Source organism: Trichophyton verrucosum, assembly GCF_000151505.1.
Source record: "Trichophyton verrucosum HKI 0517 chromosome Unknown contig01282_1.f1.exp, whole genome shotgun sequence".
Taxonomy (NCBI): Eukaryota; Fungi; Ascomycota; class Eurotiomycetes; order Onygenales; family Arthrodermataceae; genus Trichophyton; species Trichophyton verrucosum.
Window position 1 is genome coordinate 63,221 of NW_003315126.1, and position 20,600 is coordinate 83,820.

The window sequence follows — 20,600 nt, forward strand, 5'->3', positions numbered from 1 at the left end:
CCAGGAACATTATTCTCTATGTTCTCCTCACGACTCGTTGGTATTATTATACATAGGATAGAATTAGATAGCTATATACGAAATGCAATTCACTACCTAAGGAGGTAGTCTCCAATAAAGAGTAACGACAAAATTAGCTGTTTGGACTGCTTTCCCAATTAAAGTATTCAGGTATAAGATAAAATCAAGGGTCCTTTTATACAAGTTCTTTCTTCAAGTCGTTAACTACCATATATCTCCCTACCGTAATCCATCCCCATCGAAACCAGACCATCTGACTCTTATGTGCATACACCATTGCCTTCCATCCAGAAAGCCAATCGTCTACAGAATTGACGAAAAGTAACCTGTTTGCTGGAGGTGGTTCGCGGATCCCCCTTAACTCCTGGGTTTTTTTGGACGGTGATGTTGAAAGTGTGTCCCTGTCACCAGAGCCTCCGAATGCATTGCTTATTACACCGCTTAACATAGCTATTGGCGCATCAAAGACGCCTATATATTTCCTTGCCAAATTTGTTGAAGTGAGGGTATATAAGGTGACAGGGCAAGGATGATTAGAATTTCCACGCATTAAAGTCTTTAAGAATGCGCGTGCCCCATGGTAGAGGGACCGGTGGTTCGGGTGGTAGCTAACACCCGACTGATCAAAGGTGAGAAGTATATCGATAGTGGCCATCGGTGCAAACTGAGATGATGCTTGGGCTGCAAGTTGCGGGGCAAATGCAGAAGCAAGGAGGCCAGAAACATTTTCTTCGGACCAGGTAGCAGTCATGCTATCTGGGAACCGGCTTGGATCATCTACAATAAAAACATCCGATTCATTGCGCAAGCCAAGCCGGAGTGCGCTCTTCTGGAGTTCCTGTTTGCGAATATGTCCCAGGCCAGCAGCGTCCCCTGTAATTTGATAAATTAGAAACCATCCCGATGCTGAGTCAAGGACCATTAATAGAGCGCACATACCAGAGCTTAGACAGAGTATTTTAACATGGTTCCCCAGCTCAGGCTTTGTAAGGGCTAGCAAGGTCGGCGCAAAGAACATAGCCTCATCATCCGGATGGGCGATCAGCAGACAAATCCGTTTATTGGTTAGGGTTGGAAATCCACGTCCAAGGGGTGATGACGGCCCCGTTGCTGACAGAGTCCAGAAAATGAACAGAGCCAGAGGGAATATGGCAAGTGAAAGGAATGTAAACGCAGAGTTCATGGCTGCTCTGTGTTCCGTAATGTGTGATATTCAAAACGCTCAATGGAGAATATTAGTTGACGCACAATTCGTGATAGATATATGAAAATAAGAGTCTCCAGTTGTAGCTTCCGAAGTAAGAGACAATTGCATGCGGTAGAATCGCAGAAATGTATTTCCGTAGCATAGATAATGCAATGCGATCTGGTAGCTTTCTCACATTCAACTGGGTAGCTTCACCCAATACTGCATTGCAGTAACACTGCACAACCACACTCAAAACGGAACGATTACTCGCAAAGAAAAACTTCCCACGCGATCCTCATGCGTAGGAGAAGCGCCGTAGCGGCGGCTTAATAGCAACAAGGATGGGCGCAAAGATGTAACGTGTCATTAACCTGGTGGTTGTATCTATTTTTGTGAAAAGGAATAGGGGGTGACGATGAAGCGCTAACTGTAAGCTGTTAGTCAAAATGAGCAGATCTTATAAACCTAGTTCGGTTACCGGAAGCCCTTGCAGCATGCAATCCCTTGCTGTCTCCTCTCTTCATGCACCTGCACGGTCCCCGGCGGCCAGCTTGAGGTTAGATAATTTTATTTTCAATAAATGTACTCCGTACTGGAATTTTTGTCATTTCTGCCGTGCGAAGTTTTGACGAAATCGCATTTCGGATGATTATGTAAGTGAATAAATTAAGTCACGTGCCTAATTAGTCATGGAATATTAGCAAAACTTAACCTAACCTTATTAATTCTAGCTCCCGCCATTTGAACTTAATTTCCCCATCTGCATGTCACGTGAACTTAATCTCGTGCTTTATGTGTTATGTAATCGTATTTTTAACCTCCAACTTCGCCTTTTTTGCATTACCTCGATATCGACGCAATACACTGGGCAGCATCTTTGGTATGATCCTTATAACACAATAAGTCACTTCATAATTTATTTTCTAATAATATACGCTTTTTGTCAATACATTTATTCAACATGGCTACCAGACGTCAGAATAAAAAGCCTTCCGATGGTCCATCAATACCCCTTGCTGCTGTTGACAACAACAAAAAGGCGTCTCCAGGCCATAAGACATTATATGAAATTGCTGCGGAGCGCCAGGCAGAGCTACTGACATCGCAGCACAGACAAACATCGTCTAATGATGGGAAAACTCCACCCAAAATGCAATATGTCCATATGAATGCGGACGGTGAAATTGTTCACTCCCCACTTCCAGATACACCGGAGACCGCACCCGCAACAGCAGAGTTAGAAAACTCCGAGTCACTACCACCGCTGGCGGATACCATATTCCTTTCCCTGTCACTCTCCTGTATTCACTTTACTTTATCATTCCTTGCCGCGCACCAGTTCGCCCAGGAAATCGAATTTGATAGGATAATTTTCGAAACCTTGGTCGTGGCCTTTCCAGTTATGACTCTCCTTATCCATTTCGTCCACGGACACATGGTCACTTTTCCCAAGATATCCTTGCTTTCATTATATCCTGGATCAGGAAAGAAAACTGCGAATGAGACCTCTGGACAACTCGCAACAAGAAAATCTCTGATACTTGCTCTATTCCCGCCAACAGCTCACAATATCATCTTTCTAACATTTTCCGTCTTCTTGGGATCGAGGTTAATCGCTATGGCGAATGAGGCGTCTTACTATGCAGCAATGAAGAAGACTCCGGCCCTCGGCACCTTATGGGTATGGGCAGTTGTGGAGATGACTGCTGGGTTTTCTGTGTTGGGTCTGGCTGTCCCAGTTGTGTGGGCAGTTTGGTTGAAAGGACATTCCCTTTGGTAAACCATCATATATGGCGTTAAACTCTATGCATCACGCAGTCGTTAATTCAACGGATCAATGTCATCAGTTTACATTGTTGAATCCGTCAGTCATTTTCAAGGCTGTCTATTCTATCATAATAACTAAAAGAAATGGGTATCATCGCAGAATGAAATCAGTAATGTACAATACAGATTGTCAAATATAATATGTCATATCATTGCGCTGACTTGGCATCAGCGAGGGCAGCTGCCTCGTCCTCTTTCTGGATTTGTTCCTCGAGTCTCTTTCTCTCAGCATTTTTTAACCGGATCAAAGTGAGCTCCTCTAGACTTGGGCCACTTGCACCAAAACCCCCCTTAGCGTTTGCAGATGAGAAGGATCCAAATGAAGGAGCTTTCCCAACTTTGTTGACATCTTCCGACTTCTCCTTTCGTGGGTCTAAGTCGGCCATGGTGAATCGCTTCGGCCTGTTGGGTGATGGGGGATGTAAATTATCAGGTTCAGAAGCAGCTGCGCCGGCTGACGCTTCTGCCTTGCTGTGCATATCTGTCGTCACAGGAGAAGAAGCTCTGTAGGCATCCCAATCCGGCTGTTTGTTCGATGCCCAAGCCACAGATTCGATGACCTCCCATGCGTCGCCTTTATGTTTGAATCGATCTTCAACAGCTGCATGAGCACCAACTACTGAGGAATAGACAACAACACCAGTAGCAACAGTTTTCTTCTCTCGCTGGTCACCCACCCGTTGTCTCTTATCCTTCAACGTGAAGGCACTCTCCACTTTGCCGAACGTCGAAAATAATGACTCTAGTTTGGCTTTATCCATATCAAGGCCGACTCCCTCTCTTATCCACCGAACTTTTACAGTTCGATCTATCTCTGGCACAGTTGTTCCGCCTACGTTGATAGGGGTCGCACCATTCTTAGACGTTCCTTGCTTTTTGGCCTCTGGTTCCTCTTTTTCTCTTTCCAACCTCTCCTCCTCTTCTAACACTTGGCTCCGCATGCGTTCCTCCTTTTCCCGTCGTCTTCTCTTCCCGTCTTCTGCAAGCCGCCTGATCTCCTGTTCCAGTTTATCATCTGCGGCTTGTAAATCGTCATGATCTCCGCCGGATCCAGTAAAACCCCACGGCCGTTTAACCCCTCGTTCTCTTGCCTCTAAATCCTCCTTCATCTTCCTCCGTGCTCCTTCGAGTAACTCATTCTCCCTCTTCTTCCGTTCTCGAGCTTCCCTTGCATTGTCGTATAGCTGTCGGACAGGAGGTTCAGAAAGAACATCATATGCGATTTGGAGGAGATGAAACTTTTCAATATCTGCCGGTGTAGGATTTGCTATCTTATCAGGATGGTATTTGAGAGCAGTCCTTCGGTATGCTCGTCTGACTTCGCTGTCGACGGCGGTAGGGTTGAGACCCAATAGGCCATAAAAGTCGTGAGAAGACGCAGCGTGCGACTTTAGATCGTCGGATGGAGCCATGATGTCGGCTACAACTTGTGAGAGCTTGAAGTACGCTTACAACGTGCGCAGTCAGCTCTTGCGTTTGGTTGTAGTTGGAAATATTTGGATCTCGAAGAAAGTCGTCTTTCAGCAGAGCCTCAATCGTAACTACCTAGAGTTTGCTTAGTCATTATTTCTCGAATCTAACTAGTTAAGGAGCTGCAAACTCAAATCGTTTATATCACCTCACTACTCCGTAGATACGTATGTATATTTGAGGTACATCATGGAGACTGGGGACGAAGAAGGGGATGAAGATATTATCACCCCCAAAATCCTGAAATTTTCTAATATTTATTGCTAGAGTTTCAGCTCTTTCAAATGTAGGTCCCGTTGCATAAGAACAAATCCAACCGCGAACACAACCAGAGCCTTGGACTTGCATGGGGATGGGATGTGAGCTTTTCGCCGTCCTTAGTTATTATACCCTTCTGTTCCGTGTTTAATGCCCGATACGATATTCACTGGCCAATATAAACCTCATTTTATATGATTTTTATTTCCCAGCGTCGAAGATGTGAATCTGCCACCGGTAGTCGTCCCAATGCGGAAAGGCGGTGTACTCCAGCCCTTTTTAATATGCCGACTTTCTCCCGCCAAATTGTCGACATTCAACATCCATCTGCCACTTTGTTCAGTACCTCCTGTCTCTGGTTCGGGGAATAAAGGCTGAATCCATGGATTTAGTTAACCAGAGCTGCCCCCTGCAGTTTCAAATAGCACTTGCGCTGGCTGTTGTCAAGTCAAAACCCCAAGACACGAACATCCGAGGTTCGACTCTGCTAGCCATACCTTTAGGGATGCACTACCTTCCTGGTTTTTCTAACAAGATATTTTTATAAAGATCATATATTGAATCTCAGAGCCTACATCGCTGCCGGGAAAAGACCCTGGCCTGAACCTGCCTGTCTAGAATCTCACCTTGACAGCACAAGATTCTGGCGTGAGGCATATGAGAAATCGGAAGCTGCGCAAAGCAAGCTTTTAGACAGAATATATGAATTGGAGCAGCGCAATGAAGCACGTCTGTTACGAGATAAATGGGATGCATCCGTCAGTGTGGAGAAGCAAAGCGTGGCCCAGGTTAACCCCAAGCCATTGTCATCAACCCGTCCGAAAAAGAGAGCAAAAACAGTGAGCATTGAATCACAGGCATATGCCCTGCCGTCTAATAAGATACACCCAAACTACCGCTTTAGCAACCTTGAATTTTGTGAAGGCAGTACGGGTACCCGACATCGTTTTTGCCGTAACATTGTGCTAATCTAATTTAGTCACTGCACAATTAATGCGACGTTTCCACACTTTGCAGGCTCTACTTCGAAAGAAAACAAACCCCGAGTCTATGGTGCTGGCTATAGAATCCGTATGCAGGGCCTTGGAAACAGCTTTACTCACGGCAGTAAGGGAAGAAATAGCTCAAAAGCCAGCAGCAAAGGGAGGCAGGCAAATTACTAAGTTTTCCATACAAGACATCTCCAAAATTCTCAATGTGATATTCCCCTCTATCTTACAAGGGTTAAGCAGAACATCAGGTCTACTTGATTCAGGCATAAGCACCAAATCCATTGTCTACCACTCCGCCAAATTATTCCAGCGAATAATGCAGCAGTCATATCAGTATGCACTTCTAAAGGCAAGTCCTGAGGGAACATACGAAAAGTCAGCAGCACAATCTTGTGAGAAATCAAAAGCCAGATCCAACAAGAAAAAGAAGAAACCTTGCATCAAACCTGCTCCAAAGGTCGAGAATATACTTGGCTGTTTCGCAAACATGGCATGTACCATGTTTGGGTCTTTAGATACGGCAAAACCTGAGCACAAAGATTTACTAGAAGGTTTCACCTTTGTGATCCTAGAGCATGTTGGGATGGTCCTCGGTTTCTTCACTTTCAAAGACTTGTCGCCCCTTACAGAGCCAATGACTCCTAATCTCAAATTAACCGTTCCTGCATACCTAACAACTGCTTATAATGATATAAGAGTCCCTACACCTGATATCGCAGAGCTAGCTGCAGTCTGGAACTCGAAACATTTAATACAGCTTCTAAAGCTAGCGATTTCATATATGGATCAGCACCAAAAAACGACCGAAGTAGCAGCAGAATCAATTGACTGTGGACGAGAAAAGAGTTTAGCCTCAAATGCTAAAACAAAGCTTCAAAACACCCTTCTCAAAGGCATATTTGGTGCTGATGATACATCGCTCGGGACTTCGTTGAATTTCCCTCCTGATACGTCCTCCGAAAATATCTGCCCGGAGCCGTCCATCAATCCCCAAGAATCCCCAGGAGAATGGTTTACTCAAGAAGTATGGACACTTCTTGGCTGGGACTCCCTTCTAAGGTGCCGATGCCTGGAGGGAAAATAAAGCGAAGCAGGTGTTAGCATAATGCTCAAGCAACTTCATTTTGTAGTTCAATATCCCTTCATGAAATTATATACCTATTACTATCATTACCCAAAGGGTAATTGACAATTATACTCTACCTCGGTTTCGTTACCCGTTACTTAAATCAGCACACCGCTGCCTTCAGCGATTATATGTATATATTATAACGTAAAGCAGATCTTAAACAACTTTCCCGCTCTTGTAATATACAGAAAGAACAATCTCAATCTTCTATATTTTAGTAGCTTTTCTACTTTCTACTTCCTATTATACAGAGTACGAGGATTCAACCTTATCCAGGCGCCAAATTATACACAGCTCTTACAAAATCACTTGAGGTACAGTTGGTATTTGTGTCCCATACCTGAGGTTCACATACCAACGTCCATTCCCTCCACGTCCAGCTTTGTTTAGGCCTTCGGTTGACGATGTCGTGCACCACCACTAAGAATATATTCCTTAATCCAAGGAGGAACAAATGCCTTTACCTTGGGTTGATCTGCAATATTTGCGCCGCCCACTTCAGTAGAATCCCAGGTTATTTTAAACTCCTGGTTAGCATCATACTGCGTAGATTCACCGGTTAAGGCAATATCCGTCATAATCTCCAAACGACATACAGCCAGTCCAACATTCCCGATACCGTTCAGGAATTTTCCTGCACTTCTGCCCTTGCTAGCTCCAACTTTCGAAATATTAGCCTCAGCACCAGAAGGCGGCGGTGTTATACTCGTGTCTGGATCATAAATTGGCATATCTGAAGTGGGCAGTGTTTTGGTAGATTCATAAAGCTGAACGGGCAGAATTCTCTTGCGTACTACACCCCGATGGTGCGTACGAATGGTTAATTCTTGGCCAACATAGCAACCCTTACGGAAGTCAATACCATTCATGATATCGATATTGCTATCCATGGGTAAGGCAGATTCTCGAGGCATCTCAATCTGCCCCTCTCCCACTCCTCGTAACATTCGGCGTAGCGTATAGGCCTCGATCGAGGTTTCATCGCCTGGGAAGGCTTCTGTGATCCGTGAGGGTAATTTACCTCCACTGGCAATGACTCTGTATCCCATGCCGGGTGCTCGACCATCAGGGCATACAATGGCGTTGTTTTCTTTGAAGGCCTCACTCTCATGCCAAGCAGACGTGTTTCCATCGTCCCAAATCGACCAAACACTTCGCTCTCCGTCATCAAGCGCCCGAAACTTCAATTTTGAGCGAAGTTTGTGCCTTCTAAAATGCTTAAGCAGGCCTTCAGAGGTCTCCTTGTCCAATTCAATCAGATATTCCATTTCACCTGCAGGGGAACTGGCAGTTTCGAACGGGTATATGAAGACATCGTTAAGAATTCTTCCCTGGGAGTTAAGGAAGGCCGCATAGAATGGAGAGGTAACCGGGGGAGAATTCTTCGGAACCGAAAGGTTTCGTGTTATCAAGCCCTGAAGGAAGCTTGTACTATCAATCCCAGAGATGGAAATGAGAGATCGATTGTTTAGATGTGAGTAGCCCGACGGAGGTGGTGCTGGAGGGTTCGTGTGATTGTGGCGTATTTGGGAGTATATCCGGTTTCTTAACAGTTGACGACGAGTGCGTAACAGACATCGCCCACAAATCGGGCTTGAAGTAAGGCCTTGCACCATTGCAGCTCGCTATTGACGGGTGTTGGCTTGGATAACTATCTCTAGATACCGAAGTTGTTGTCGGTTTTCACCCCCAGCCTTCACCAGATCTTATCGATCTTAGTTAACTAAGTTAGTTAGTTAACTAAACTAAAAACAGCAATAACTAGTTGGTTACTTGTCAAAAAAACTTCAGCTCTGCCTACCATTAGTGTGGGCTCACTCCTCTTGGTGTAGTGGCAGACTTTGATGGTTATGAGTCCGGCTGACACTCGATAGGGCATACAAGACGTATCGCGTATCAACTCTCCTCACGCCGACTGCAAATTTCGAACAGCAGCACCAACGACTCATATGACCTTAGCAAGATGGACGAAGACACAAGGACCACCAGTGTCCCTATCCTGAGGTTCAGACAGGACTGGCATGTCTGGTACCGAGCAATACACGACTTCGGAAGGGCAGAGGGAGTATGGGACCTAGTAAGACCAGACCTAGAAGGAGAACCAGCCTTCCGAACGGAACCTGCACCAATTACAAGACCACCCAAGGATACAGACGCCAGAACGTGGGCCATGTACGAATTAGACCTCGCAAAGCAAGACAAGGAATTCGACCAGTACGATAAGGAGCAGGATGCACTATGCAAGTTTCGATACCACTTAGTATGTAGCGTACAACACCCTATCATGACGAGTCTGGCGCTAGAAGAACACTCCCACGTCATCTTTAAAAAGCTAAAGGAACGCCTCTGCCCAACAAAGTCGGAGAGAAGACGAGATGTAAGGCAACGTTGGAAGTCTTTAATGGAGGACCCGCCGGCGAAGGACGTTGGTATTTGGCTTCAAAATTGGGAGAATACCTATGAAGACGTGAAGGAACTCGGTATATTGGATGAAGAATCCGCAATTGACGACCTTATCGAGGCCAACGAACAAATCGACCCCATGTACACACGTGTTTTGGAGATCCATAGAGAAGACACCAATCCCCAAGGTGAAGACCGAGTCACCTTTCACCAAGTCGTCAGCAAGTTCCAGGAGCGCTACAAGAAGAAGCCGCCAGTGCACAAGTCCAAATATCGAGTCTACCATTAGAGATTCCGGGATAAAAAGCTAGAATAGGTGTTCTTCTATGCCAAAGAGCTTGTGAGGAGTCCACCTGTCTCAGCCATAAACTACGTTATGACTGGGGGGGGGGGGATTGTGTCAAAAACTTCAACTTCAGCTCTTCCTACCATTAGGGTGGGCTCACTCCTTTTGGTGTAGTGGCAGACCTTGATACTAATTAAACAAAATTACGACCTGTTTCAATATCTTTATAAGCGAGAGAAATGAATAGGGTCCATTTGTCTAGTTAATTATCAAGGAAATAGTCAGATCATAACACAATATTCCTTACGTACATCCGAAATGCCGTTATTCAAATCAAAACTCGCATTGTCCCGATCAATTAGTTAGTTAACTTGTGTGGTCTTCCCGGCTAACTAAATAACTAATTACCCTAGCAGAACCCGACAACACCTAAAGATACAATCCCAAAACAACTCCAGGGTCCTTGGAGCGAATTCCACATAAGATCTCGAAGATATAGGACAAGAATAACACAGAAAATTATCAAGTGTTCACAGACCCCCGGAGGAAGCCACCAAACAGCCCAGCGTTGGGCAGCTTTAGTTATACCCGTCAAACTAGCGACATCCTCCTTGACAATCACAGCCTATGAAGTTGCAATCTACCATGAGCAATGTGTTAGAAAGGCCCTTTATCAACTCCTCTCCTGGAATAAGGAGACTTGTTACCTCCGACTCCGCAGTATGGTTTCCCTGGCTTTCCATCTTTGCACATCTATATTTGAAAACCAATGAGAACAAGAATTTGAAAGGAGAGTAAGGACCTCGGAACATTCTCACATTGTCACGGGAGGTATAGCAGCAATCAGCAGCTGCATAGCAAGCAAATATTGAAAGTACTGAAAGGATAAATAATGAGGCCTTCATGTTGTGGGTTGAGGGCTGTTATAGAAGCTGGCAAAGTCTAATCGTTTATCAGGAAAGCCCTCTCGGAGATATTGGCATGCAATGAGGGAGGTATTTATAGATATATAGAGAAGGCAGGTTGAACGACTGCTCTTAAGTACTTTCGTATATACGATATATCGTCGGATCAATACTCGAAAGGGATGGTTATCATGTGGCAAAATATGCTATTGATTGCTGATAATCAGTCTCCGCCATCTAAATAAACTGGGAGGATCAACGGGGCGGAATTGGCTGTATATTACAGTTCTTGTTCCTTTCCATGTGTCCATTCCCAGTTCAGGGATACGGTCTGTTTATCAGGGGCAATTATGCCGCTCAGGCACATAAACTCACTGAGCGAAATAAACCTCTCTCACGCTACGTATGTATAAGGTGATTGTGCCACTCTGTCATCATCACGTTGAAAGTCCTCGTACAAGAAGTTGATAGCTCCATCCTCTAGAAATGGTTTCCCTGTGCTTAAATAGAGTGTGATGGACGTTGAGTGCTAAATTTCATAAGAATAGCTTGCGCAATGGTCCCAACTTGTATTTAGCCACCAACGCTTAACTATAACCAAGACTCGGAGCTTTGTTATACAGCACGGCAGAGCTCTCTAGTGCTTTTAATGACCTCGCGCGGCCTATGTTCCATAACCATGGCATATTTATCCTTATCCTGATATTAAAAGGGAGAGTCGCCAGCCAGGCTATCCATTCTGTACGAGATGTTGTATAAGTACAAACATAAGAGTGAGCAAACCACTGAACGAGTTTTGTTACATCTCGTATCTATTTCTTGCCCGTAGCAACATCCTCTAGATATCCAATTAAAAACGCCTGGTTAGAGGGAGACGTTGCACCGCTCCGTCTCTCAGATCCACCTTCCCTGGTAGCCTCTCTCGGGCTGTTGAGTGGATCGGTAACAGGGCTTATAAGGGTCGAGAAAGGAGGAGAAACCAGGGCTGGAGATTTAGCCTGCCTTGTTATATCCCGCTTTATACTGGTGGGTTGAGGTGGAAGATCTTTGTTGAAGAGAGAAAGAAGTGTTTCTTTCTGTGCAGCCGACTGACTTGGTCGTTGATCAAACTGTGGTTGCGGTAGACTCTTCTGCACCACCTCATCATCACTAACCGGTGGTGGTTCAGGCTTTGAGAAAGCGCTCACGGTAACCGTAGAAGTAGGAAGGTACGCATCAAGATTATCCTTGTCTGGACGACGGAGAATCTTGGGCTTAAATGGTTTGGTTAATTCTGAAAGCTTGACGTTAGGTCTAGGGGCTGGAGAAAGGGTATTGGCCTTCACTGCCACCGGTACGCCCTCATTGTTATTTGATGTTGGGCGAGGAAGTATTTTGATATTTGACTTCATCGCTGATGACTGAGAGGGAGTATGTTTCTTCTCCCTGCGTGGGCTGCGTGGTGACTTGGCAATCCCCTCAAAATTAGGCAGATTCAAGGGTGCGGATAACGTGGCTGCTGTCTTCCCTACAGTAGGCTGAGAAGGGGTCCTGGGTCGATGTGGATTTTGCAAAATTACTGGCGCCTTAGCTTGACTATCTAGAGATAGCCCGGGAGGATGCATTCCTGTTTGCCCCTGGATCCTCGGGCTATTCTGAGTCGCAAGCTCAACACGGCCCGGTGGGTGCAAACCACCGCCATTGTGAAGATGCGAGCCGCTCGGCTGCTTTAGCATTCTCAGAAGTTGATTTTTGTGCTGAGATTTTGCATCATTTTGTGGAAATGGTTCAACTGGGGATGCGGGTATGGAGCCTGGCATAGTTGCAGTGTTCTTAACGCCATCACCTTTGAAGACACTAAGCAATGCAAGAGAGTGGCTGTTAAGTTTTGGTAAAGGCAACGCATTTGCTGGAGGCACGGAGGGCAGGATTGTTTGCAATGTTTGGTGGTTTGAAGCAAACTGGGGATCTCCAGTACGGTGGTAAGGCGGAGTTACATGCTGAGTGCTGGACATTGGTGGCTGTGTGCCAATTTGGCGCAACGGTGGTGGATAAGCAGTAAACGGCGGCTTAGCTGGCTCATGGGGCATTTGGTGAGGTGCCTGCCCTACATATTCATGCCGGGGTTGAGCAGCAGATTTCTGTTCTGGATAGGTATATGGCGGTTGATTGCTTATTTGGTTTTGTGGATGCTGTGGGTACTGGTTTCCGGTACCAAATTGTGTTATGGGAGGAGCAAAGGCCTGACCAGGAGTTGGCTGTGGTGTTGTTTGCTGCGAATGTATGGTTGGAAGTGCTCTGCTAGGATGTACTGGTATAGGCGCAAGGGGTGGGTTTTCAGGGGGGTGGGTTTCAGATCCGTTCCTAAGTAACTGTAGAAGGGCATTTCCTTTATCAATATTTGAAACATGTTGATGTTGTTGTTCATGTTGTCGGTCAGAGTCGGGTTGCTTGGTAGGGGCGGTAGAAGTCGCTGATCCAATGTTAAGCAAGCGCTTCAAATGGACCGTCGGATCAAGGGGCGTGGACACCTCAGGTAAATCTGAATGAACAGGTGGTAGAATTGGCATTGTTGGAGCGGGATGGGTCGGGTATTCTTCCGTTATATCTTGGTGGTCTTCAGTTCCTTCATCTTCAGTTATTATCGCCCCGCCCATCTCCTCTTGAATGGCTATATGAGGATGCGAGATTCGGGCCTGGTCCAGCTTCCTCTGTTTGGCAATCCACTTCTTGAGAGGGCCAAGAAAGGTTGCAACCATGTAGAACCTATTGTTGTTTTGATAAGGTACATTTTCATGCTGCTTGTTCTTTTTCAGCGTTGGAAGGTCAGAGAGCTTATACCATTCTATTTTGCTGATTTCCTTTCTCGTCCTGGGCTCGAAGTGGGTATCCTTGGGTACTCCTCGTAGTACGTAGAGTCGCATATTCTGCTCACGCATTGGTATCTCGATATATTTGACATTCTTTTCGTCCTTTATTAGGCCAGAAGCTCTTATATCAAAGCCAGTTTCTTCGTAAACCTCTCTGACAGCGCAATCCAGATCCTTTTCTTCCTTATTTATTTTACCACGAGGAAACGACCAGGTTGCCCCTTTCTTCCAGCCTTTGACAAGCACAACCTCGTCCATTTCTTGGTTGAGAAGAATAGCCCCACGTACAGGAACTCTTGTCTTGTATGCCAGGAACTCTGAGAATGCAGTTGAATGGTGATAATGGGACCACTGCGACATGAGAGGGCAGTGTTGAAAGATGCGCAGGGCAAACTCGCGGAGTTTGAGGGACGGCAGGTTTGGGTCGAGCGGCCGAATAAAGTCCTCGTAAAACCACTGAGCCTCCTCGACCTGGAAACATATTCGCTCAACGGATTCGAGTTCTTCCCTTGGGAGGTTTACAATGAACCGAACGCAGAGGTCATCCAGCCCTGTTAGATAAATGTATCATCAGTTTGACACCCACGAACTCTGAACATCCATTTGGCAGCATTCCTTACAGTCCTCTAGTCGCATATTGATTTCTGTCATGGTTCTTGGGGCAATAATGCATTCCCGAGTGTGCAAAGTGTGATAGTGTGGGCGTAAAGTCCGGACTTGGAGCTGGAGGTTGCTGAGCTGTTCGAGCTTGCGAGCCAGTCAGCTACAAGTGAAACCCGGGCTCGTCAGAACAACGTATTCACTTGCGCAGAGACAGCGAAATAGGAGCGTGCGCTTGCTCGATACAAAACAGATGTCACCGCGAAAATGCTCGACTGCTTGTGTCTATTTTCCACCTCGTCTTCGGTCTTTCCCGTCCGCTGGTGCCTGAGGTCGTCCTTGAAAGTTGGACGTCGCCGTTAAACTGCCCTGCTTATGTAATTACAGCATGCGCCTCGACCTGCTGAGCCACACCTGTGGCTGGTGAATGAAGTGTTACCTAATGTAATACTTGTAGGCGTCTGCTTAGTCACCCAAGCGGTATGACGTTGGTCCGTCCACTTCGCTTTCTTCAAAGGTTGCGTCTTTGCCGCCCAGGAGAAGGTCCTTGCAAGCGGGATGGATCAATAGGATTGCTCGCCGGGCCCTCCGCATCCAAGTTCTCTGACACTGCCCCATGGTGCGGGTGGCATATATTTATACAGCTCCTCTCTGAGCGTCGAGATGTCCCATTCTTCGCGCTGATTGCTCTGGATGCTGATCAAGGGGCGCTAACGAAGGGATTGACTGATCGCATTCACCAAGCTAGCCGCTGAAAGCAGTCACAAAGACCGTGCCATTATATTCAGATCGCTCGTTGACTTATTTCCTTTCATTTCGTGTATTCCTGTTCTTTTATTTCTATTTCACGTACATATTTCCTTTCCCCCGATTTAATCTCGCCCTCTATATCTTCTCATTGCGATCTCAGAAGTGCCGTATTCTACCAATCGTGACCCCCTTTCCGCTTCCAGCATCAGAATTCAGTCACCATGGCATCCTATATCATCGGAGCACTGTCGAAGAAGGTGCTAAAAGAGTCTGCTGAAAACCACTTTGGCAAGGAGGTAAGTTGGCTTCATTCGTCCGCTGTCTAACCATGGAGTGCAGATATGCTAACCAGAGACCTTTCTTCACCATAGGATCCTTACTTCGAAAGCGTCCCAGCTACAAACATGTTTGGGCAGCAGAAGATGAAAAAGCGCCGCAGAGCTGCCCCCGAAGGCATATCCGCTCATGATGCAAAGATACTCACAAAAGTCAAAAGACGCGCATACAGACTGGACCTCTCTCTATGCAACTTTTGCGGCATACGATTTGGATGGGGAAGTGTGATCGGTCTCGTACCTGCGTAAGGATGGACCCCCTCCTCTTATTCCTCTTTTTCCTAATACATTACTGACATTGTGATTGTCAACCTAGATTCGGAGACATTGTCGATGCCCTCTTTGCCCTGATGGTCGTCATGACATGCAGACAGGTCGAGGGCGGCCTTCCTACAAACCTTCAATTGCAAATGGTGTTCAATGTCTTTTTTGATTTCGTTGTTGGATTAATCCCCTTTCTCGGTGACCTCCTAGACGCTCTGTATAAATGCAATACCCGAAATGCTGTATTGTTGGAGAGCTATCTGAAAGAAAAAGGACAAAATAACTTGGCACGGCTGGAAGAGGGAAACCGAACGGTCGTTACTTCAGGTGGCCGAAGACCGTCAATGCGTCGCAACAATACCGAGCCAACAATGCATCATGATGAACCTCAGAGGCCTTCGCCTGCAAGGTTGCCTAGGGAGAACCGGCGATCAAACACATCACGGTCCCATCGTCGATAGAGAGAAACTTTTCTTGCGCTCAGTTTTGCCGCAGTATATTCTGTTCCTTTTTGGGCTTTTTTCTTTTCGCAAGCATTGCCCTTCTTTATTTTGAGATACCACCTATACAACCTTTAATTTGTTCATTTTGATGAAACTTGCTTTTATTAGGCACGGAGAGCTTGGATTAAGCACTCTACCCATAGGTTTCCTCGTGATTAGACACGCAATTTGAGACCTCAGCTTAGTGCTTAATCAAGGTCATTGGGGCTATGCCGCCTTTTAGCACTCCATTGCATACGGGTCTGCCCTTAGGGCGTGTTCCCTGCGATTCTGGTAGCCAAAAATTCACATAATCCTGTGCCATGTGTCAATTTCAGCTATTGGATGAAGGAGTTGGAAGTTTGAAATCGAGAAAGGTCCTTGCACAGCCATAACAGGTAGGTTTGCTGTTCACGTCCTTATCACTTGTGAGATCGCGCTCTTCAAGTATGCTGAGAGTCGCGGGATCCATCTGTGCCGATTCTAAGGGTACTCCACAGTAAACACATTGTAGCCCGGAGTGTAATTGCGACGGCTGTAGCTTATCGATTGTCCGCACAATGTTCGCCATGACACCCGGGTATTTCTCCCCCTGCTGTTCAACGTACTGCGTCATCAACTCACTGATAGACATGTTCTTTGTTGCCTGTTCATTGAGAATTTTGGGTTCCTTTGACCCTATCTTTGAAAGCAGATCAGGGAACCGAGCAGACGCATACTGTACTAGCTCCGACTTGAAAATATCTCTGACAGGAAATGTAAAATGCACTCCCCACGGAGTAAGGCCGTCACATACTTCCCAAGGCAAGGCAGTTCCCCTACCATTTGCAACTCCTGCTAGTGTTTTTGCCGCAAGTCGAGTGTCTGAATCACCCCAGAGGACACCATCACAGCCTTCAGAGTTGGCAAAGGAAACAACCAACTTTCTCAGCAGTACACCATCAAAGTCCGCTCGAGAGGTCATTGTGGAAAGCGAAGAACGGAATGCCTCAAGCCGATCCTCGTCCGATATTGATGTATTATTTATCTCACTACCAGCAGAATGTTGCAGCATAAACTCTGCCACATTCTTGTCGTACCGGAAGATAGAATGGAAAGGAATCTCCGTAAAAGTGTGCTCCGGAAAGGCAGACCTCAAAAGCCCTAGCCTAGTGGTGTCTGACCCCTCGGGCGCATCCAAGGTAGGCGACTGCACAGAGAGAATATGGAGCTTGTAGGGGACTCGTTTATATTCGTTCCCTCGCTGGTGTGCGAGTTGATCGTCGAGTAAATGAAGCAGCGACAGTGACGAGACTCCAAACGACAGCGGTAAAAGAAGGGTCGGCGTCTTGTCCTTTGGCCCGTCCTTAAACTTATCCATTCTTTTCCGAGCCTTTGTATGAATAAATTTAATAAAGCATTCCCTTTTTCACAGTGAGATTGTGACGCTAGTTAGCTATCACCCCGCGAGCCTGTTGAAGGTGTAGTTGATCACTTACCGGCATAGGTGGCGTTTTCGAGTAGCCAGACACGCTGGCTCCCTCTTGCAGTCAGCACAGCTATCCATGTTAGCCCTTAAGAGTGCTTTTATAAAAATAATAAAAAGCTGCTCTATCTTCATCCTCTTGTCAAAGAAATGTCATCGTCTATCAAAAAACTTTTAAAGTTCAAACTATGAGTGTTATTCCGAGGTCCCTGCTTACGTCATACTCCTTTTGCCCAAACCATCGCAACGTCTAAAGCTTTAAAAGTTGACACCTTCGAAAGGCTTCAGCATTTGCCGTTCCAACTGAGCCTACCATCGCGCGTCGCATGATGAGCATTGTGTCAAGGACAGCAGATTATTTTGCCTGACTTATATTCGATATATCCAAGCCCTTGACGGGTTCAAGGGCATTTTTCTGACCATTGCTGCTGGAAATTAATTGAGAGCATCGTGAGCCGGAATCATGCGGTGGCAGCAGAGCGCCTTTTGGTTCGGTGCCTTACTTGCAACTGGCGTGTTTGCAAATGATGTTAAACTGGTTAGACATCAATGCAGTCATATGAGAATGGCTCTGTTATCAAATTAATCATCGAGCTAACGATTCCATCCTCAGACACAGGACAATGTCAATCGCCAACAATGCTCTGGAATGTACGGGAAAAAGTCTTGGGGCGGCGATATCAACCCGTTCATCTTGTTGAGGATGGAGGCCGTTAAGGACAAGAAGGACCCGATTATGAGCTTGGCTATATTCGAATGGAAAGATGAATCTTTGATTGGCCGTGACTTGACAGCGAAGGACGGATCGGTATTCCTACCCAGTTCAAAAGAAAACTCCCCTATATCATAAATGCTGTGTTCTACCTTAGATCCCGTAACTAACTAAAATAGATACAAAAAAAGCTGATATGCGGACCCCCGAGTGTTGAAGCGAAGCTCTGCACCGAAAAGGAAATTGGCTCCTTTATCCTCGCACCAAACGCCACCGAGAAAGCAAAGTCCCCTCTCATTTCTCTTGCCATAAATATGACCGACCCCAAACCAATAAAATACCCAGTATCGAAGACTGGATTCTATTGTGTTACTACGTATCCCTATACGGACATGGAATACGAAGGAGTTGTGACCTTCAGAAACGCCTACGGAGAACTACCCGCTACGCAGGTTCCGAAATTGGCATTTTACGGTGGATTGACTATATTATATGCTCTGATGGGAGTGTATGTTTTCCCGGCTAGCACGAAGTTCAAATTTGGGCCCCTTATTAACACATTTTGCCTAGATTCTGGGGATTCCTCTATGCCCAGCACCGTCATGATATCCGTGAGTAAGCTCTGCCTTGCTTCCTGATCTTATTCTAACTATGTCAACAGTACCCGTACAAAATTACATCACTGCTATTATCGTATTCTTGGTTGTTGAGCAACTTATCACATGGGGTTTCTATGGTACGCACGAATCCATCTCCAATTGCGCTCATTAGTACTAACTTAACTAGACTACCAAAACCGATACGGTGCGAATGCTGTTTGCAAAGTTCTAATGGTCATTGTGTCTATCTTAAGCGCTGGACGCAACTCATTCTCGTTTTTCCTACTGCTCATTGTCTGCATGGGTTATGGAGTTGTGAAACCATCCCTCGGTCGAACCATGATTTACGTCCGTATTCTTGCCATTACTCACTTCGTCTTTGGAGTCATCTATTCTGTCGCCAGTCTCTCCATTACTCCAGATAGCGCCGGTCCACTGGTCCTTTTAGTTGTTCTTCCGCTCGCAGGCTCACTGACCGCATTTTATGTCTGGACCCTTAACTCCCTGAGTGCTACCATGAAGGACCTCGTCAGCAGGAAGCAGCATGTGAAGGCAATGATGTATAAGAAACTTTGGTGGTGCCTTCTGGGTAGCATAATCGTTATCTTTGCATTCTTCTTCATCAACTCGTTTGTTTTTGCGAGCACAAATGTGTCCGATTTGATTCCTGCCCAGTGGAAGAGCAGATGGTTTGTTTTGGATGGCTGGCTTAACATTGTCTATCTGTTCAACATAGCATACATATCATACCTATGGAGGCCCACTGCCAACAATAAACGGTTCGCTATGAGTGATGAGGTAAGTTTATATACTCGTTCTAATTTGCGTCATCTGCTAATGCCCTCTACAGCTCGCCCAAGACGATGACGGCTTTGAAATCCGCTCCGTTACCAGCTCGTTGGATGAGGAAGATGCTGTCGAGAATCCAAGCGGGCGTGGCACCAGCAGGTCTCCTGCCGGTACAAAGGCAAATACCGGCTCTCAAGCTCGCCATTCCCTGGATGGTGAGACTATATTCGCCGTTGGAGAGGACATGGACAGATGGTCTGATGACGATGTGTCTCCGAGGAACTCAACTGATAGGAAGAAGCTGATACGCAAAGATGACTAACAGGATACTTAAAGCAGTATCTATGTCTTTTTTTAATACCAATGTACGATGCCACGGTATTTTGGGAGATAATCTAGGGAGGTATTTTGTTCTTACCTTTTATCCCCTACGAGTCCCCTGATTTCCTACTTTCCTTCTTGTATTTTCAATTACTAGGCTGCATCTCTTATTTGCGTATCATCGTTGCGTTTCCCTTATTTTGATTTCCTTTTGTCATCAATATTGTACAATTCCGAATTACGTGCCCGCGTAGTCTATCTATAGTAGTTATAAAAAGTATTACTATATTAAAAATACCCCCTTCTATCTATTTTTTTTACTTTTTTCGCTATCAGTAGATAAATAAGGCCTCTAGAGACTATTTAGCTACTTTTTAAATTATCTATTTACCTTTCTTTATTATTATTTTATCTATTTTTAGAAGTTATATCGACTTTTAATATAGTATTATATAACTACTAAGTAATACTTTATTTTAGCTTAGTAGTAGAATACTAAAGTTAACTAATTAGCTATATATATTAACTATTAACTACTTATAGCCTAGTATACTATAGTGTAATATTATAAACTATAGACTATAGATCTCGAATAATACTATATATAATACTATAAACTATAAATTATAGTCCTTAAATAATACTATATATAGTATTATAGGTTATAAATTATAGACTTTAAATAATATTAGTACTATTTTTTAGTACTATTTTTAAAAGTACTCTAAATTAACTTAAGACTAGCTTAAATATATTCTATACCTAATTTAGAGCTAATTAATATATACCTTACTATTACTAGGTCTTAATGAAGCTATTTAACTATATATTTTAAAAATAATATTAAATAATAGTACTATAAGTAATACTATAGGCTATAGATTATAGACTATAGAGCTTAAATAGTACTATAAACTATAAATAGTATTATAGATAATACTATAAATTTTAAAT

The 20,600-nt window shown here is 45.0% G+C and overlaps 10 protein-coding genes across 10 annotated transcripts; 5 read left to right on the forward strand and 5 right to left on the reverse strand.

The window, feature by feature from the left end:
• Nucleotides 1-196: 196 nt before the first annotated feature.
• Nucleotides 197-1,204, reverse strand: TRV_08084 (glycan biosynthesis protein (PigL), putative; the record flags this gene model as incomplete). Its single annotated transcript, XM_003017872.1, has 1 exon — nt 197-1,204. One exon carries the CDS (start codon nt 1,202-1,204, stop codon nt 197-199), a length of 1,008 nt encoding a protein of 335 aa, XP_003017918.1.
• Nucleotides 1,205-2,171: 967 nt separating this feature from the next.
• Nucleotides 2,172-2,990, forward strand: TRV_08085 (uncharacterized protein; the record flags this gene model as incomplete). Its single annotated transcript, XM_003017873.1, has 1 exon — nt 2,172-2,990. The coding sequence occupies one exon, from the start codon at nt 2,172-2,174 to the stop codon at nt 2,988-2,990; it is 819 nt and encodes a 272-aa protein (XP_003017919.1).
• Nucleotides 2,991-3,186: 196 nt separating this feature from the next.
• On the reverse strand, nt 3,187-4,449 carry TRV_08086 (uncharacterized protein; the record flags this gene model as incomplete). Its single annotated transcript, XM_003017874.1, has 1 exon — nt 3,187-4,449. The coding sequence occupies one exon, from the start codon at nt 4,447-4,449 to the stop codon at nt 3,187-3,189; it is 1,263 nt and encodes a 420-aa protein (XP_003017920.1).
• Nucleotides 4,450-5,147: 698 nt separating this feature from the next.
• On the forward strand, nt 5,148-6,841 carry TRV_08087 (uncharacterized protein; the record flags this gene model as incomplete). The annotated part of the gene is made up of 3 exons (XM_003017875.1): nt 5,148-5,241; nt 5,384-5,692; nt 5,745-6,841. The coding sequence occupies 3 exons, from the start codon at nt 5,148-5,150 to the stop codon at nt 6,839-6,841; spliced, it is 1,500 nt and encodes a 499-aa protein (XP_003017921.1).
• Nucleotides 6,842-7,272: 431 nt separating this feature from the next.
• On the reverse strand, nt 7,273-8,502 carry TRV_08088 (uncharacterized protein; the record flags this gene model as incomplete). Its single annotated transcript, XM_003017876.1, has 1 exon — nt 7,273-8,502. One exon carries the CDS (start codon nt 8,500-8,502, stop codon nt 7,273-7,275), a length of 1,230 nt encoding a protein of 409 aa, XP_003017922.1.
• A 347-nt stretch (nt 8,503-8,849) lies between these two features.
• TRV_08089 (uncharacterized protein) lies at nt 8,850-9,578 on the forward strand (the record flags this gene model as incomplete). Its single annotated transcript, XM_003017877.1, has 1 exon — nt 8,850-9,578. The coding sequence occupies one exon, from the start codon at nt 8,850-8,852 to the stop codon at nt 9,576-9,578; it is 729 nt and encodes a 242-aa protein (XP_003017923.1).
• A 1,714-nt stretch (nt 9,579-11,292) lies between these two features.
• On the reverse strand, nt 11,293-13,980 carry TRV_08090 (decapping enzyme Dcp2, putative; the record flags this gene model as incomplete). The annotated part of the gene is made up of 2 exons (XM_003017878.1): nt 11,293-13,880; nt 13,950-13,980. 2 exons carry the CDS (start codon nt 13,978-13,980, stop codon nt 11,293-11,295), a joined length of 2,619 nt encoding a protein of 872 aa, XP_003017924.1.
• A 920-nt stretch (nt 13,981-14,900) lies between these two features.
• On the forward strand, nt 14,901-15,739 carry TRV_08091 (uncharacterized protein; the record flags this gene model as incomplete). Its single annotated transcript, XM_003017879.1, has 3 exons — nt 14,901-14,975; nt 15,051-15,259; nt 15,331-15,739. The coding sequence occupies 3 exons, from the start codon at nt 14,901-14,903 to the stop codon at nt 15,737-15,739; spliced, it is 693 nt and encodes a 230-aa protein (XP_003017925.1).
• Nucleotides 15,740-16,094: 355 nt separating this feature from the next.
• TRV_08092 (uncharacterized protein) lies at nt 16,095-17,120 on the reverse strand (the record flags this gene model as incomplete). The annotated part of the gene is made up of 1 exon (XM_003017880.1): nt 16,095-17,120. One exon carries the CDS (start codon nt 17,118-17,120, stop codon nt 16,095-16,097), a length of 1,026 nt encoding a protein of 341 aa, XP_003017926.1.
• Nucleotides 17,121-17,874: 754 nt separating this feature from the next.
• Nucleotides 17,875-19,647, forward strand: TRV_08093 (uncharacterized protein; the record flags this gene model as incomplete). The annotated part of the gene is made up of 4 exons (XM_003017881.1): nt 17,875-18,033; nt 18,117-18,552; nt 18,724-19,334; nt 19,387-19,647. 4 exons carry the CDS (start codon nt 17,875-17,877, stop codon nt 19,645-19,647), a joined length of 1,467 nt encoding a protein of 488 aa, XP_003017927.1.
• Nucleotides 19,648-20,600: the final 953 nt, after the last annotated feature.